General features: G+C 40.6%; 2 protein-coding genes across 6 annotated transcripts in view; one reads left to right on the top strand and one right to left on the bottom strand.

Moving 5' to 3' along the window:
• The window catches only part of SHROOM3 (shroom family member 3), a 379,035-nt gene that overhangs the window by 258,648 nt on the left and 104,307 nt on the right, over window positions 1-16,080 (top strand). The gene's annotated exons all lie outside the window — the stretch shown is intronic.
• LOC108293421 (NADH dehydrogenase [ubiquinone] 1 alpha subcomplex subunit 3-like) lies at window positions 9,816-10,166 on the bottom strand. Its single transcript, XM_037733556.1, has one exon. It carries the CDS (start codon window positions 10,124-10,126, stop codon window positions 9,872-9,874), a length of 255 nt encoding a protein of 84 aa, XP_037589484.1. The 5' UTR covers window positions 10,127-10,166; the 3' UTR covers window positions 9,816-9,871.

Here is a 16,080-nt window from a genome sequence, read left to right as displayed (position 1 = left end):
TGTCTTGAAAGGAAAGGGGAAAGGGGGAAAGAGGGAAAGGAAAGGGAAAAGACAAAAGAATCCTAGATACTTTTCCCTTCAAGTATCTTGTTTAAATAATTTTTTTGCTTAAAATGAAAAAAAAAAAAAAAAAAAAGATTGTTGTGCAAACCAAAATGAGTATGTGGGATATTACATGAATTTCTCTTTGGTCAGATTTATATAGAGAAGAGCCTAAGTCACAGAGAATTGCTTTTATTATGCCTGAAGAATGTATCTTAAACATGGGACACACTGCTCAAAAATGGGCCTAACTTTGTTAGATGTTTTAAGGAAACTAAGGTTCCACATCCATGTGCCTACCTGTCAAGTGGGTGTACCCACACTGTATCTCATAGGCACTTCCACCAAACTGAGGTCACCTTTCTCAGCAAAGCTGCTTTCCTTCTAGTCTTCCCCATTTCTGTGAATTAGGTATCATCACCCATCAGTTGCCAAGCTTGAAATCTGGGCATCTTCTTTGCCCCTTTTATTTTACTCACAACCTCCCACATCTAATAAAAATTAACAAGGCCTCTGTCTGTCCACTCTAAGACTTAAATGTTTACATAAATGTTCAAAGCGGAATTATTCATCATAGACCAAATATGGGAATAATCCAAGTGTTCATCAACTTGTAAATGGATAAATGAAATGTATTTCTTTATAATAGAATACTATTCTACAATAAACAGGAATTAACTATTGAAACATGCTACAGTATGGATGGACCTCAAAAACATTATGCTAAGTAAAGGAAGCCAGACACAAAAGATTACATATTATGATTCAAGTTATTTGAATATCTAGAAAAGGAAAATCTATAGAGACAAAAAGGAGATCAGTGATGCCTGGGTTAGGGGTGGGAGCAGGGATTGGGCCTGAGGGAACTTTTGGGGTGATGAAAATATCCTAGATTATGGTGATGGTTGCAAAACTCTATACATTTACTAAAAATCATTGAATTGTATACTTTTCTTAAAAAAGGCATTTTATTTGAAAAATAGATATTTTATATTGAATCAAACAGATTTTTTTTTTCTTTTCTTTCCATTTTTGAGGCAGAGTTTCTCTCTTTTTGCCCAGGCTGGAGTGCTATGGCACGATCTTGGCTCACCGCAACCTCCGCCTCCCGGGTTCAAGTGATTCTCCTGCCTCAGCCTCCCGAGTAGGTGGGATTACAGGTGTGCGCCACCACACCCAGCTATTTTTGTATTTTTAGTAGAGATGGAGTTTCTCTATATTGGTCCGGTTGCTCTCGAACTACTGACCTCAGGTGATCTGCCCGCCTTAGCCTCCCAAAGTGCTGGGATTACAGGCGTAAGCCTCTGCGCCTGGCTCAAACAGATTTATTATAGAAAGAAAAACAAAGGGCATAACTGTATAAATCAAGAAAGAAGAAAAAAAAATAAATCAAGAAAGAGATTTTGGCCAGGTGCAGTGGCACACACCTGTAATCCCAGCACTTTGGAAGGCCGAGGTGGGTGGATCTTGAGCCCAAGAGCTTGAAATTAGCCTGAGCAACATGGCAAAACCCTATCTCTGCTAAAAATACAAAAATTAGCTGAGCACGGTGGTGTGTGCCTGTGGTCTCAACTACTTGGGATATTGAGAACAGAGGATCACTTGAGCCTGGGAGGTTGCAATGAGCTGAGATCACGCCACTGCAGTCCAGGGTGGCTGACAGAGTGAGACCCTGTATCTAAATAAATAAATAAATAAAAGAGTTTCAAGAAAGATTAACAAGACCTATCTGCTCCACTTTCTAATTTTTCTCCCTATCCTCACCTCTCCTTTAATCCCCTCTGCTGTTACCCTAGTTCAGCCTATTTGTTTGTTTATTCAACAAACATTTGACCACCTACTGTGTACCAGGCATCACCTCCAGGTTGTACTCCCATGGCTGTGCCCTAACTAGTCTCCCTACCTCTGGATTTGCCCCATTCCATCAGTGGCTATTACAACCATAATGATCTTTCAAGAAGGCAAATCTGATCCCATCCCTCTGCTGAAGAACTTACAATGACTTCCAGTTACCTTTTGGATAAACTTCAAACTCCTAACCAGGACCTGGCTGTAGCTGTGTATCTGCAGCCTGCTGGGCCTTTGTGCCCAGGCTATGTGTGCCAACGGTAGCTGCCTTTTCTTTTGTGCTCTCCTCCCTCCATCCCGGCATCATCTTTTTCCTGGGTCTGCCAGCCTTCTTCATTCTCCTTGCTAACCTAACTCCCGTTTAATCTCTATATCTCAGTTTAGAATCCTTCTGTAATCCCTTAGTTCCAGTTAGGGGGCCTTCCTGTAGTTCCTCAGCTTGCCAGACAGGTTTCATCACACAGTGCCCATGGAAAAGAGATGTACAATAAAACATATTAATAAAACATGTTAGGTGAATGAACACCCAGAGAGAAACATCCAGAGAGGGACTGGTTGAGCCAATACAGGTTGAGTATCTCTTATCTTACATGCCTGGGACTGGAAGTGTTTTGGATTTCAGTTTTTTTTTTTTTTTTTTTTTTTGGGGGGGGGTGGATTTTGATACGTTTGTATTATATATTTACCAGTTGAGCATTCCTAACCCAAAAATCCAAAATTCAAAGTGCTCCAATGAAATTTCCTTTGAGCATCATATCAGTACTCAAAGTTTCAGATTTTGGAGCAGTATGGATTTCAGATTTTTGGATTAGGGATAAATAACAAAAGCTCAACCTGCATTGACTTTTGTTACTTATGGCCCCCATATTTAAGGGAAAGGGTGTTTCTCAGAGTTAGGAAACAGGAGCTTTATATACAATTTCCATGAAGGACACAGTGAGAAAGAAAGTCAAGATGATTTATCCTTCTTAAAAAAAAATGAACATAGCAAAAAAAACATATTAAGATTTTCTGGTCTAATTCTATAAATGAGATTAACAATGAAGTGATATGCATACAAAGTGCTAAGGTCACTTGGCTAAAAGAAACTAAGGTAATATACATTTTCAGAGAAAAAAGAAGACTAGAAAATAATTCTATCCCTATTGTTGGCATTGAGTATATTGCTTCAGCAGGCATATATCTTAAATGTTTTAATTAAATTCTTTTTACTGGAAATTACTCTGTTACTTCAAATTAGGGACTGAAAAAAGAATCCCCTGTTTCACTCTGCTCACCAGCTTCTTTTGAAAGGGACAGTAAGCTCAAACTGTGTGGCATGTTGACATGAAACTTATTTACTCCCCAAAGAAAAGCTACTTTTATTTCACCGTTTTATAAAGCATACATGTGTCTTAATTTGATTAAAAAAATTCTTCTTGCATTAAGAAAATCTTCTTGCATTAAAAAGATTCTGCCTCATTGCCCTTAAAAAAGTTCTCTTCCCCCCAGATTTGCAAACTTAAGGAAGGATAAATCAAAACATTTTGCTGTTTGTCACTTTGCTCAAGAAACACCCCATTTGAAAAACAAACTCAAAACTAGGCCAGATTTTTAAAAAGTCCCTTCCCAAATTAAATCAGTCAATATAAACAGCTTAGACTCCCCACTGGATAAGAAAGAAAAAGTGGGATGGGGTGAGGGTGGGTATGTAGCCCAGGTAATGGGAAAAGAAATTTAGTTGGTTTCCTTAAGCTTCTCATTTTGCCTGTTGCTATGACTGTCTTCAACTGTCAGCTCTATGAATCTCTAGCAGACTTGAGTTGGAATCACAGAGTAGGGACTTAATATAGTCTTATTTGGGTATTCAGAATAATATTCGTCATTATATATTATACCAAGGTAATTTAAAAAATAATCTTATTGGCCAATGGTTTAGAAAGAAAGATATTTTTTTTCTGAAGAAGATCCACAGTTCTCCTCTCTGCTTCTGTAAAGTCTTATATTTTTCTATTTTTTGACCTTTTTGTCCACACACAGAGAAACGATATTTAAGGTTAACTGCTAGGCAGCTTGCTGAGAGAAAAAAGGCAGGGTGGGGGAGTGGAGTGGGGTTTAAATAGCAGCCAAGTTGAGCAATAGTGTATTTTCCTCTTCAGAATGAATTTGGCTATTTTCTTCTTTTTCATACGTGTTCTTTTCTGTGTGTTTTGTTTAAAATTTTTTAAATTGTGATGAAAAATACATAAAATCTATCACCTTCATTACTTCTAAGCATGCAATTCAGCAGTGTTAAGTATATTCACATTGTGGTACAATAGCTCTTCAGAACCTTTTCTTCTTGCAAAACTGAAACTCTATATCCATTAAACAACTCCTGTGTCCCCACTTTACTATTGTTTTTTTAAATTTTTATTTCTTTGTTTACTTTGAGACAAGGTCTCACTTTGTCACCTAAGCTAGAGTGTCGCGGCACAATTATAGCTCACTGTAACGTTGAACTCCTGTGGTCATGTGATTCTCCTGCCTCAGACTCCCAAGTAGCTGGGTCTACAGGCATGTGCCACCACACCCAGCGTTTTTTTTTTTTTCTTTTGTAGAGACAGGGGTCTTGCTTTGTTGACTAGGCTGGTCTGGAACTCCTGGCTTCAAGCGATCTGCCCACCTCCGCTTCCCAAAGTGCTAGGATTACAGGCGTGAGCCACCGTGCCCAGCCTTACTGTTGTTTTTAAATTAGAATTAAAAAGTTGGACTCTTCTGATGCTATATAATGTTTTCATCAATTCGTATGTCAAGAAGTAAAAATATTTAAGTATTTTTAATATAAGAGATACCTGTTTCCTATGAACAGTGATCTTATATTTCTATAGGTTATTGATTTTTTTCTTCTCTCCTACACATTTTCAGGTACGTGAGAGAGGAAATCATTCATATCCTTGAATCTTTAGTTGCCTCTCTGACTCTCCCCATAACGTGAGGATCGAGGCTGAGTTGTCCTCTAATTGTAGAAAGCAGAATAATCCTCCTTTTCTAGATCACATGTCAAGTTTTTCTTTCTCTCCTTCCTTCCTTCCTTCCTTCCTTCCTTCCTTCCTTCCTTCCTTCCTTCCCTCCCTCCCTCCCTCCCTCCCTCCCTCCCTCCCTTCCTTCCTTCCTTCCTTCTCTCTCACTTTCTCTCTCTCTCGACACAGGGTTTTGCTCTGTTGCCCAGGCTGGCACAATCTCAGCTCACTGCAACTTCCGCCTTCTGGGCTCAAGTGATCCTCCCACCTCAGCATCTCAAGTAGCTGGGATTACAGGCACGCACCATCATACCCAGCTAATTTTTGCATTTTTTGTAGAGACAGAGTTTTCCCATGTTGCCCAGGCTGGTCTTGAACTTCTGGGTTCAAGTGATTCGCCCCACCTCGGCCTCCCAAACTGCTGGGATTACAGGCATGAGCCACTGCACCTGGCTATGTCAAGTTTCTAGAAGCCATTTCTTCCCTTCTGCCCACTCATCCTCCCCATTACCCCCACTCTTCAGCAACTGTAGCATCCTAGTCTCTGGTCTTAGGGTTCATACTGGCTGCCAGGGGTCCTTCTTGGGTTGGCTCCAGTTTTCTGAAGTCTGGCAGTTAGTTAATAAGGAAGCCAGGGATATAAATCATGGGCCTAGACAGTTTCTTCTGGGTATGCTTTTAGGTTCTGTCAGGTTTTTATTCCTATACATGAGGAAGAGACCAATGTTCCCTTCAGACACAGATATGAACGTAGACCAGAGATAGACAAGGTGGGGTGTGGGTAGGGAGTAGGAGGAAAGCTCAAAGTCCAGATGCTTATTAGCACTGGTGAAGACACATCCATTTATGAAGAGGAGGGATCTCATGCTGGATAAGAGGACAAAAAGCAGAATTCTTAATCTGGCAGCTCCCATACCGACAGGAGCAGGGTTCTCACTTGTTAATTAGTGATATGGAAGTACCCCTGGTATTTCTAAAAACAGTTTTCAAAGCATTATTTTTTTTGTGACCTCAGTAGTTTCAAAACTCCAATGGAACATTTACTGGAGATCTATTATCTACCGTGCATTGTACTAGACACTGTAGGTACCCAGATAAGTAAAAAAGATGTGGTCCCTTCCCTCAAGAATCTTACTGTCTAGTTGTCAAAATCCTGGAGTATATTATAAGTAGAGCCCGGGTGTGATGGCTGATTCCTATAATCCCAGCACTTTGGAAGACCAAGATGGGAGGAACACTTGAGGCCAGGAGTTCAAGACCAGCCTAGGCAACATAGAGGCCCCATTTTTATTTATTTTCATTTTTTTGAGACAGAGTCTTGCTCTGTCACCAGACGCCAGGCTGGAGTGCAGTGGTGCAATCTCGGCTCACTGCAATCTCCGCCTCCTAGGTTCAAGCAATTCTCCTGCCTCAGCCTCCCGAGTAGCTGGGACTACAGGTGCATGCCACCATGCCCAGCTAATTTTTGTATTTTTTAGTAGAGACAGGGTTTCACCATGTTGGCCAGGATGGTCTCAATCTCTTGACCTTATGGTCCTCCCACCTCGGACTCCCAAATTGCTGGGATTACAGGCGTGAGCGACTGCGCCTGGCCGAGGCCCCATTTTTATAAAAAATTTAAAAATTAGCTGATCATGATGGTACGTGCCTGTAGTATCACTTACTCAGGAGTCTGAGGCAGGAGAAACCCTTAAGCCCAGAGATCCCATTGAGGCTGCAGTGAGCTGGATCATGCCACTATACTCCCCTGGGTGACAGAGTGAGACCCAGTCATTGATCAATCGTTAGATTGGCAGTTAGGGGATAGATGGATATACAGGTGAGTAAATAGATAAATAGATGATAGTAGAGAAGGCTGAGAGCTGATACAGGCTGAGGAACAAAATCAGGGGACCCTAAAGTTATTCAAAGGATTAAACAGGATAAGGTAAATACAGCACTCAGCCGACTGCCTGAGACACTGGTCAGTAAATGAAAGTTGTTGTCAGTAGCAAGCATAATATTCGGATAAATTAGCCCCAGGAGTAGATCTCATTGGGAATACGGGGAAACACATATGCTTCTCAGAAGTTTTATGGTAAGTACCAAAAATTTGGTTCATAAACAGGGGGAAAAAATGGCTGGAGCAATTGAAAAAAGATCTTGGAAGAATGGGACTTACATAACCAAAGGGGGACAAGGAGGACAGCCTGGCCTCATAAAAATGAGATGGGCATGTGTCTAGTGTTCTAGGAACATTAATTCAGCCATACCTGTGTGCACTATTCACCATGTGGCATCAGAGATGAATGCTCCTAAAACACTTTTCAGCTAGGAGGGAAGATTTTCATTTTAGTGGTACCAATAGCTTTATTAAAGGTAAAATGTGATAAAGGCTATAGCAGATGATTGAATGATGCAGTTTGGAATACTCAGAAGAGAGAGAAATTGCTCTTGGATGAAGATCAGAGGCATTTCATTGAGAAAGGAATATATTTTGCAGGTCCTGGGAGGTTGGCTAGAATTTCCATAGCAGAGATTGGGGTTAAGGAAAAGACTGAAATCCAGACAAAAGAAAATGTGAGCCAAGCGCGGAGGAGGGAAACCAGGGCATGCTTGTAAAAATGGTAATTATTCGTCTCATTAAAGGTCGATAGAAAATCTCTGACCCTGATAGCTTAGCCAATTAGGATGAAATCACGCAAGTTATGTGAAAAGGTACAATTTTTAGGGGAAAAATTGAATAACTTCCCATTTACTGAGGAAAGAGATCATTCTAGAGACATCTGGGGCTTTGTTCATCCCCCATTAGACTTATGAGATTAAAAGGGTTTATAAGTAGTTTAGTTTTTCTTAGTGCCCTGAATAGGAATAAAGTCTTTACCTCCAGAGAATGAGTGTGTCCACTTTTCTTTGCCCTCTAGGAGGTAGCAAACTTTGTCCTCTTATTAAAATAGTTTCACCTACAGCACATCTTGGTTGTCCAGGGTGGTGTGAGAGAAAAGCATGGGCTTTTGGGTTGGGCAAACTTGTCTGATTCTTCATTCTCTCCCTTCTTTCCTGTTAGACCTTGGCAAGTTACTTAAAAGCTGAGCTTCATTTTCTCTTTTATAAAACAGGACTGATAATGGCTACCTTGAGGTATTATTTAAAAATTAGGAAAAGTGTATAAATGCCCAGGCATGGTGAATGACCAGACACAAAATATGTGATGGCTGCTTCTCTTACCAATAGACTATGGCACAGCTGTTTGTGGACAAGTGTGTCTGTATTGCCATGATTTTTGGTCTACCATCAAGAAATGTCAGCCAAGAGCCTGCTAGAATCTGCTCAGGACTCTGTTATCTTCTTGCCTTTGGCCCATACAAGCACACTTTGGATATCACCCAAATGTGCTGACTTAGAAGAACTTTAAAAATATATATTTTCCCCCATCTTATCTTCTGGTTTCTAGGCAAGAGCGCTAAAGTATGTGGAATAACACTCACATCCGGCTTGGAGTAGAACTGTTTCCTGAACATCTACTGGGAGAAAGTTGTGCTTAAAAGCAAATAAACTGGAAAGTCAGGAAAAGTTTTCCTCTTGCTTGAATCTGCTTGTGAAAGTCTAAAATAAAACATGTGATTTGAGGCAAATGAAAGAGATTCTAGAGAATTAAGTACGCTGAGGAGTTATCATGGTGGTTACTGGCTAGAATCCTTTTTAGAAGCATATTGTTTGTAGGTTTTTAAAGGATAAGCGAGGCGAATTAGCTTTTTTAAGTCAATAATTAAAGTGAGACTGCCAAAAAAAGGAAACAGGAGCTACATTTAATTTCTGTTTTTCTTTTGAGAGCCAAGGAGGCTAGCACTTCAAGTCCAATGAAACTGCCAACTAGCTGATGGAAAATTTTGCTTTTCAAACATAAATATTAAGGTTTAGAAGACGAGGTGTTTTTTTTGTTTTGTTTTGTTTTTTAATTTTTTAATTTAGGGCACCAAATAAGACTTGGCCCCTTTTAGAAAATTCATAGACATTCAATATCATATTTTCTGGACCTCAGTAGGAGTAAATCATCAAAGGAAGTCATTTGCATTTCAGGAACACCAATTAGTCTTACCCTAGCAACTTTTCTTACTTTTATCTCTTGAAGTTACGTTTTCATAGCACTTTGGATTTTCTTAAAGCAGCGTATGGCAATGTTGATGACATTTGAATATTTATATGTAGTCAAGACTTCATATACCAAACTCTTAGGAAGACAACTAAGTCAGTGGGATGAGTGTTTTGATGCTATGAATAAAAGTAATCACAGGTCCTTTTTGAAAGGCCCAAAATTCTGATACAATGCAAAGACAAGAAGTGCCAAATCAATGAGCAACTTTTTTTTTTGAGACAGAGTTTCGCTCTGTCGCCTAGGCTGGAGTGCAGCGGCACAATATCTGCTCACTGCAACCTCTGCCTCCCCGGTTCAAGGGATTCTCCTGCCTAAGCCTCCCGGGTAGCTGGGATTACTGGTATGCGCCAGCATGCCCGGCTAATTTTGTATTTTTAGTAGAGATGGGGTTTCTCCATGTTGGTCATGTTGGTCTCAAACTCCTGACCTCTGGTGATCCACCTGCCTTGGCCTCCTAATGTACTTGGATTACAGGCATGAGCCACCATGCTTGACCTCAATTTTTTTAAAAAGTAATTTTAGTTTTATTGTTGATGTTTTGTATTGTTATGAAGAAATCATTGTTGGTGTCTTAGATGATTCTCTTGGTCTTCAAAGCAGCTCTTAACAATAAATAAATGGTAAGTTTGTAGCAATGGAAAAACATGATGCTATCAGTCATTAAAACACATTTCTGTAAGTCATTTGTTCAACCTGCAGGCCAATTTATGACAGTGTCACCTTTCTCTATTTCTAGTTCTGCTGCCTCCTTATCACATAAGATTAGATTCAGATATCTTAATCTAATCTTTTTTTTTTTTTTTTTTTTTTTTTTCACATTTTTATTGGGAGCCGAGAGAGGGCCCGCCTTGGTCAGTGGAGGTGCTCACAGGTTCTTCAGCCACTCCAGGCTGGGCCCCTGGGGGTCCTGGGGGTGGCTGGGTATGTCAGGCATGTTCCCATCATCGCGGACAGGCACTGGGTAGTTGTAGGGTGTGGCCTCGTTGATCATGACAGAGTACTTGAAGTAGGGGCTGATTGGGGGCAGAATTACAGCGAGGGTCCCAATGAAGAAGGACACGACCAGTACTGGCTCCTTGGCCCAAGCATTCTTGAGGAAGGCGCCGAGTCTTGCGGCCATCTTGGTCTCAGCGGCGGGGACAGCAGAGAGGACACGAAGCACCATCTTAATCTAATCTTAAAACCCCCCACCCACTGCCCTCCAGGCACACTAGTGTCATCCATCCCCTACTCTTGGCCTAGTCCTTCTTGTTTCATCTCTTATCTCCTATACTGTTTCCCTGGCTCTTTTTCCCCACCTGGTCATCAGGCAGCTTCTCAGACAGGAAAGCAGTATTTGTTCAATTATAAATTGCAAGCCAAGGATAGGAACTGCATCTAATTCTATGCCTCAGTCTTCTATGCTTCCCCTTCCTCATACCTCCCCCAAGACTTTACTTACCTTCATCTATGTCTTAAAAACATGAATATTTTTCTAGGAAAAAAAAAAAAGCTTCCATTAGAACATATGGGATTATACCCCATAAAAGATTTCAGTCCTCAAGCCTTGATCTTTTTGGACATCATCAATTAAAATACTCACTTGTCTCAACAGAAAATAACATTCTCGCTTCGGCTCAGGCACAGTTAGGTTCTGAATGCCGTCCAGCTCAGCCTGTCCACCCTTGCACACACCACCTCCCCATGCTCCTCAGGCACATTCTCCTCGGTGACAAGGACATACCAGTATTTGAATGCACTCCAGTTGAACCCATGCTGTTAAGGACTTGTCACTCGTGGAGTTTTACCTTCCAGGATTCTGGGCCATCAGTGCTCATTGTCTAGATCACATGTCTTTTTCAAAGAGTCAAATGCCCTTCACATACCAAGCACACTTCACCTTCTTCCAGAAGGTTGTTGCCTCTAATAGGAGGTGGCAGCTGTTAGTAATTCACGTCAACCCTGTTGAGAGCTTCAAGGTTGAAAAGGAAAAACACTTTCTCCAGCACAAACAACCAGAATCCGTTTTAAGCTGGTGAGGTTTTGTTGTTTGGATCGCAGCTTGACCTATGCCTTTTACGAGTGAATTTACAAAGTGGATTTTCTTCTCTGAAATTTTGCTTGGAGACCAAAATTTAAATAAATACCATAAATGAAGGACATTACCCTATTTCTCCCACATAATCATTACTCACCCCCATATATGTTAAGTGCTGCCTGATTAATAAGAGCTACGATTCAGTAAGCACTTCCTTTGTGGCAGCGACTGTCCTAAGTGCTTCATATAAAGTATTACATCTAGAAGTTCAGCAATTCTGTGATTCAGATTCAATGTTTAGCTCTCATTTTACAGATGAGTAAGCTGCTTCATGGGGTAGGTAAGTGGTAGCACAAGTCACATGTGCTACCCAAGACTCAATTGGGTAGCACCCAAGTGCTGCACCCAAGACTCAATTTTACCTATTCTGCTTCAGACTACACACTTAACCATGATGCAAAGCTGTCCCCACTGAAATGGGATTCCACCTTGGTGACAAAGTCATTATGATCAAAATCAGTGACCCCAGCACCTCCCATTCAATATCCTCCACATGCTGTCAGCATGACTTCTTGAACAGTGCAGATCTGATCATGACACTGGTGTAAAACTTTTACTGATTTCTCTTTGCCTACAATATAAAGTCTAGATTCTGAAGATGGCTTAAAGGGCCATTATCTTCCATCATCTGCCTCTCCATCTATATCAAGTGCCACCTGCCCAGGTCCTAATGTTACTTGCAGTTCCACAATTGGCTTGTGCTGTTTGATGCTTTGAGATCTTCAAACTTTCTGCCCTGAGCTATTCCTCCCCTCCTCTTAGTCAGCAAGTTCATGCACATCCTTCAGGACATCTCCCAAACATGTCCTGTGCATCCTTCCCTGACATAAATATCCTCTCCTCTGTTTGCTACCAGCACATAGAACTATTTATCAAATTAATCAGACCCACTATTTTCAGATCTCATGTGCCAGGCATGGTATTGAACACTTAGCATGTTTTCTAGGTACAAATACTGAGCCACAGACATAATTATGGGAGAAATGTAACTGCTTCTTTAAATAAAAAGGACCATAATTTCTATTTTGAGACCTCATTCAGCTGGGAGACAGAAACTTAGTATCAGCCAATTCAGGATCTCTTCTAGCTCCTGGGGTTGCATCTAAGTTGTAAGAGGCTTAGGCAGAGTGTGTGTGTGTGTGTGTGTGTGTGTGTGTGTGTGTTTTGGGCAGGGTGAGATTTGAGATTAAAACTTTGGTATCCCTGTCACCATTTCCTCATGCTAATGTATGGTTGGTATCTGGTGTCGGGATGTTGTATCTGCAGCCTTCTCAGATGGGTTAGGAATCTATGCCCTGTTGGCTTACCAGAAACAGAGTGCCTCTCCTGAACCACTCTGGACTGGAAAGGTTGGTGGAAGGCAGCACGCTCTCTTCAGCCCAGGTGTACCACACAGACATTTCTTTGATTCCCCCTCCCTGCTGGGCTCGCAGGGACTCTGGGACTGAGCCAGCTCTCCGGAGTCTTGCCTGGGACCAGGGCCCACATTCTTTGTGCTCTCGACTCTGTCTGCTTCCATCTTGCCCCACATAAGACTCCTAACTCCCCTCCACTTTCCCTCTGGCTCTCCTTGCCTTTCTTCGTCAGTCCTAGAAAGCTGTAACATCTGCTGGGAAGAAAAACTGGCTCTAATTGAGGGTTCTTCCACATCTTAAATCCGGCACCTGGATTCTTTGGTTCTCTGAGTTCTGTTGTGTTCCAATGTTTTTCTTTGGTCAATGAATGACACTTACTGGGAGGAAAGATGAAGCCTGCTGGGAAATTCAGTGTTACGAGTAAGCAGTTAATATCTCAGTTACCTTGCCCCCAAACATACATACTCAATGATTATCTCCCATTAATTTTTATTACAACTTTCTGTAGAAGACGTAATTACCATTTTCACAAGGGAAAAACTGAAGCTTAATAAGATCAACTGACCTCACCCCCAGCTGGCAAGATCTTGAATTCAGTCCACATTTTTGACCACCACACTCTACCACCCTTAGCACATGGGACTGAAATCATTTCTTTAGATACCTGGGGTTTTTACTACATCCTTGAAGTTAGGTTTGGACCTCATCCATCTTGATATCCCTCTCCATGGCATATAACAGGTTCTCAGTAGGTGGCAGTTGAATTGAAATGGGTCAAGGAAAGAGAAAGGAAGATAAGAAGAAAAAAAAAAAAAAGCAGAATGAAAAAATTCCCTTATCTTAAGCTATTCTGAAACTTCCTGAATGATAGATACTCTGTCAGCTAAAATATACATGGAATGAAAAGTTTGATGGTATTATCTAAATCATGTCTAGCACTGAGCTCTCCTTATATTATGCTGTCAAATTATTCTAGGCATAGAAATTAATTCCTTGTCTCCAGAAAAGACAAGGGTGTAATGTGGTTGGTGACATAGCAATGACGAGTAAGGAAAATGTGCATATGTGAGCAGTGACCAGTGTGGACAGTTTTTATCAGTTAATGTAGTCATAGTTAGATTTTATTTATTTTTCTAGACAGTACCATCCAAGATGCTGGTGGCATTTAAATCTGATAACTTGTGGAACTTCACAGCTTTTAAACTTTCGTCTGAAAGCCCTTGCTTTACAGCATTACGTAAAAGCTTCTGATAACAAATATCATATTAGCCCATGAATGTAGGTGAAGGGTAGACATTTTAGGCTGCATGCCCAAGTTACAATCAAGGTAGTTTTGCTGACTAGTTTTTTTTTCTTATTCATAATCATCTATATGCATGTGTTTTATTTTTTTTAATTTTTAATTTTTTTTTTTTTTTTTTTTGGACAAGGAGTCTTGCTCTGTCTACCAGGCTGGAGTGCAGTGGCACAATTCCTGGGTTCAAGCGATTCTCCTGTCTCAGCCTCCTGAATAGCTGGGATTACAGGCATGCATCACCAGGCCTGGCTAATTTTTGTATTTTTAGTAGCAATGGGGTTTCACCATGTTGGTCAGACTGGTCTCGAACTCCTGACCTCATGATTCGCCCGCCTTGGCCTCCCAAAGTGCTGGGATTACAGGCATGAACCACCACACCCAGCCTTTTAAATTTTTTTATTTGATGTTGTAACAGATAACTAGAACACAACATAAGTGAAACCGTAAAGTGAATCATTTCCCTGCCCCACCTTTCCCAGATAACTTATATCAACAGCCTGGTGTGTGTTCTTCCTTGGTTATGTAACATTTGTCTTCTCACACAGACTGTCATAGAAGCTTGCTTTTTCTCCTTACAGTGTGTTTCCTGACCTCCTTCCCTGCTTTCACCCCCCAGTGTATTTCCCTCATTCTTTCTCTCTCTCTTCCCCATTCCTCCTCCATCTCTTTTCTCTCTCTCTCTTTCTCTTCTCTATTTTTCATTTTGGACCTTTTCTTCTTACTTTCTCAGTTAGCCTTGGAGGACCCAGGCTCTTGAGAAATTGCATTTATCCTCAAGGTGCGACAGTTCAGTTTGAGTTTTGACTCTCAACTTTTTTATTGGGTTGTCTTATGCCTCAGCATAACAAACAGAAGAGGGTGGGCAGAAAGTAAAATATTCAGTTAACCAAAATTAACTTATTTGATGGAACTACTTCAGAACCCAGGATGCTTTTTGAAGTTATTAAAATGGTCATATACAAATGTAATTCAAAGAGTAAATCATAGTTCTTGTTTTTAAAAAAATCCTCAAACTCTACAGAAGTACTTAAAACAAATGATACATTTTTATTTATCCCCCAGAATTTTTTCCCTGCAGTACCACTCTGCAAGAATAATTTAGCATTTCCTCCATGAAGTTTTTCTTGATATTTATAAAACATATAAATTTTGTATGTACTGGTGGATGTAGACAGCAAATGGGAAGCTTTTTCACTAGATAATGTGGACATCTCTCCATGTCAACGCATATAGGACCCCCCTCTTTCACTATAAATGCTGCATAATATGCTTTGCAATTAATTTAACCATTTTCTACGTGAACATTTTGGTTGCTTCCGTTACAGGATGCATTTCTAGTCTTTCAACCAAGACTTCCCAAAGAGAATGTTGTCAATTCTTGTCTCCTTAATGACTTGGGGCTGCTGACCTGAGTGATTGTTATTTAACCAGTGACCCCCATAGCATTGACAGGGTCCTTTGTGTCCTGTATCTCCATAAGGACAAGAATTTGCTGGCTACCTTCACTTTCTGAGGCTATCCCTGCAAGTCTCATTCTGCTAGTATTGTTGCTCTGTTCTTTCCTAACCTTTCTGCCTCTGTTTAAACCTATACAGGTTTGATACAGGCTCCAGAATCTGATCTACCAAACCACATGCATTATAGTTGACTGCTGTGCCAACATACTTTGGTAGTGGCACAGATAGTAAACGAATTCCTAAATGAACACCTACCTAGTCCTCCTCTCACTTTTCTTTGGGTTCTCACCTGTGCACTATTCTACATAGCTTTCAGGATAATAGCCAGGATGCATTAAGGCCTTTACTTGGGCACCTAGTCCTGGGGCTATAAAGAACAACAGGAAATCTGGAGGTGCTTTGGTCACTGTGAATCAGCTACCAACAGAAGAGGCCTTAAGTCCAGAGAGAGGGTGAGACAGGTGTCAGCTCACAGGATCTGGGGGCTCACTGGCCTATTTAAAGGAAAATACTGTGGTAGAGAGGTTAAAAGGTATTTGAAAAGACAAAGTAACTCTGAGATGCTGAGAGAAATTATAGAGTTTTCCTCCTTCATGTTCACTACATGAAATAAATCATTTCTAAGGGGTTGGCGTGGTCTTGAATGCATTTCCTTAACATTTTGATTTTAGCACCTTATTTGTTCTAGGACATCTAGGATGGCTGTTCACTAAAACTATCTAGGATAGTTTTTCATTTTGTTGTGAGGGGTTCCAAAAACCCAAAATATTTATTAAAGTGAATATTATGCTAGAAGTTATATATTGTTCACACTAAACCACAACACCCATTTGAGAAAGCAGCACATCATTTGTTCTTCCTAATATTTTCTTTTTTTTTTTTTTTTTT

The sequence above is a fragment of the Cebus imitator genome, unplaced genomic scaffold (genome assembly GCF_001604975.1).
Source record: "Cebus imitator isolate Cc_AM_T3 unplaced genomic scaffold, Cebus_imitator-1.0 Scaffold537, whole genome shotgun sequence".
Lineage (NCBI taxonomy): Eukaryota > Metazoa > Chordata > Mammalia > Primates > Cebidae > Cebus > Cebus imitator.
The sequence above is the reverse complement of the archived record's forward strand: the minus strand, read 5'-3'. Positions and strand labels throughout refer to the sequence as shown.

Bases quoted from the DNA above. Each gene is read 5' to 3' on its own strand.
- LOC108293421 (XM_037733556.1), bottom strand. From the start codon at position 10,126: ATGGCCGCAAGACTCGGCGCCTTCCTCAAGAATGCTTGGGCCAAGGAG.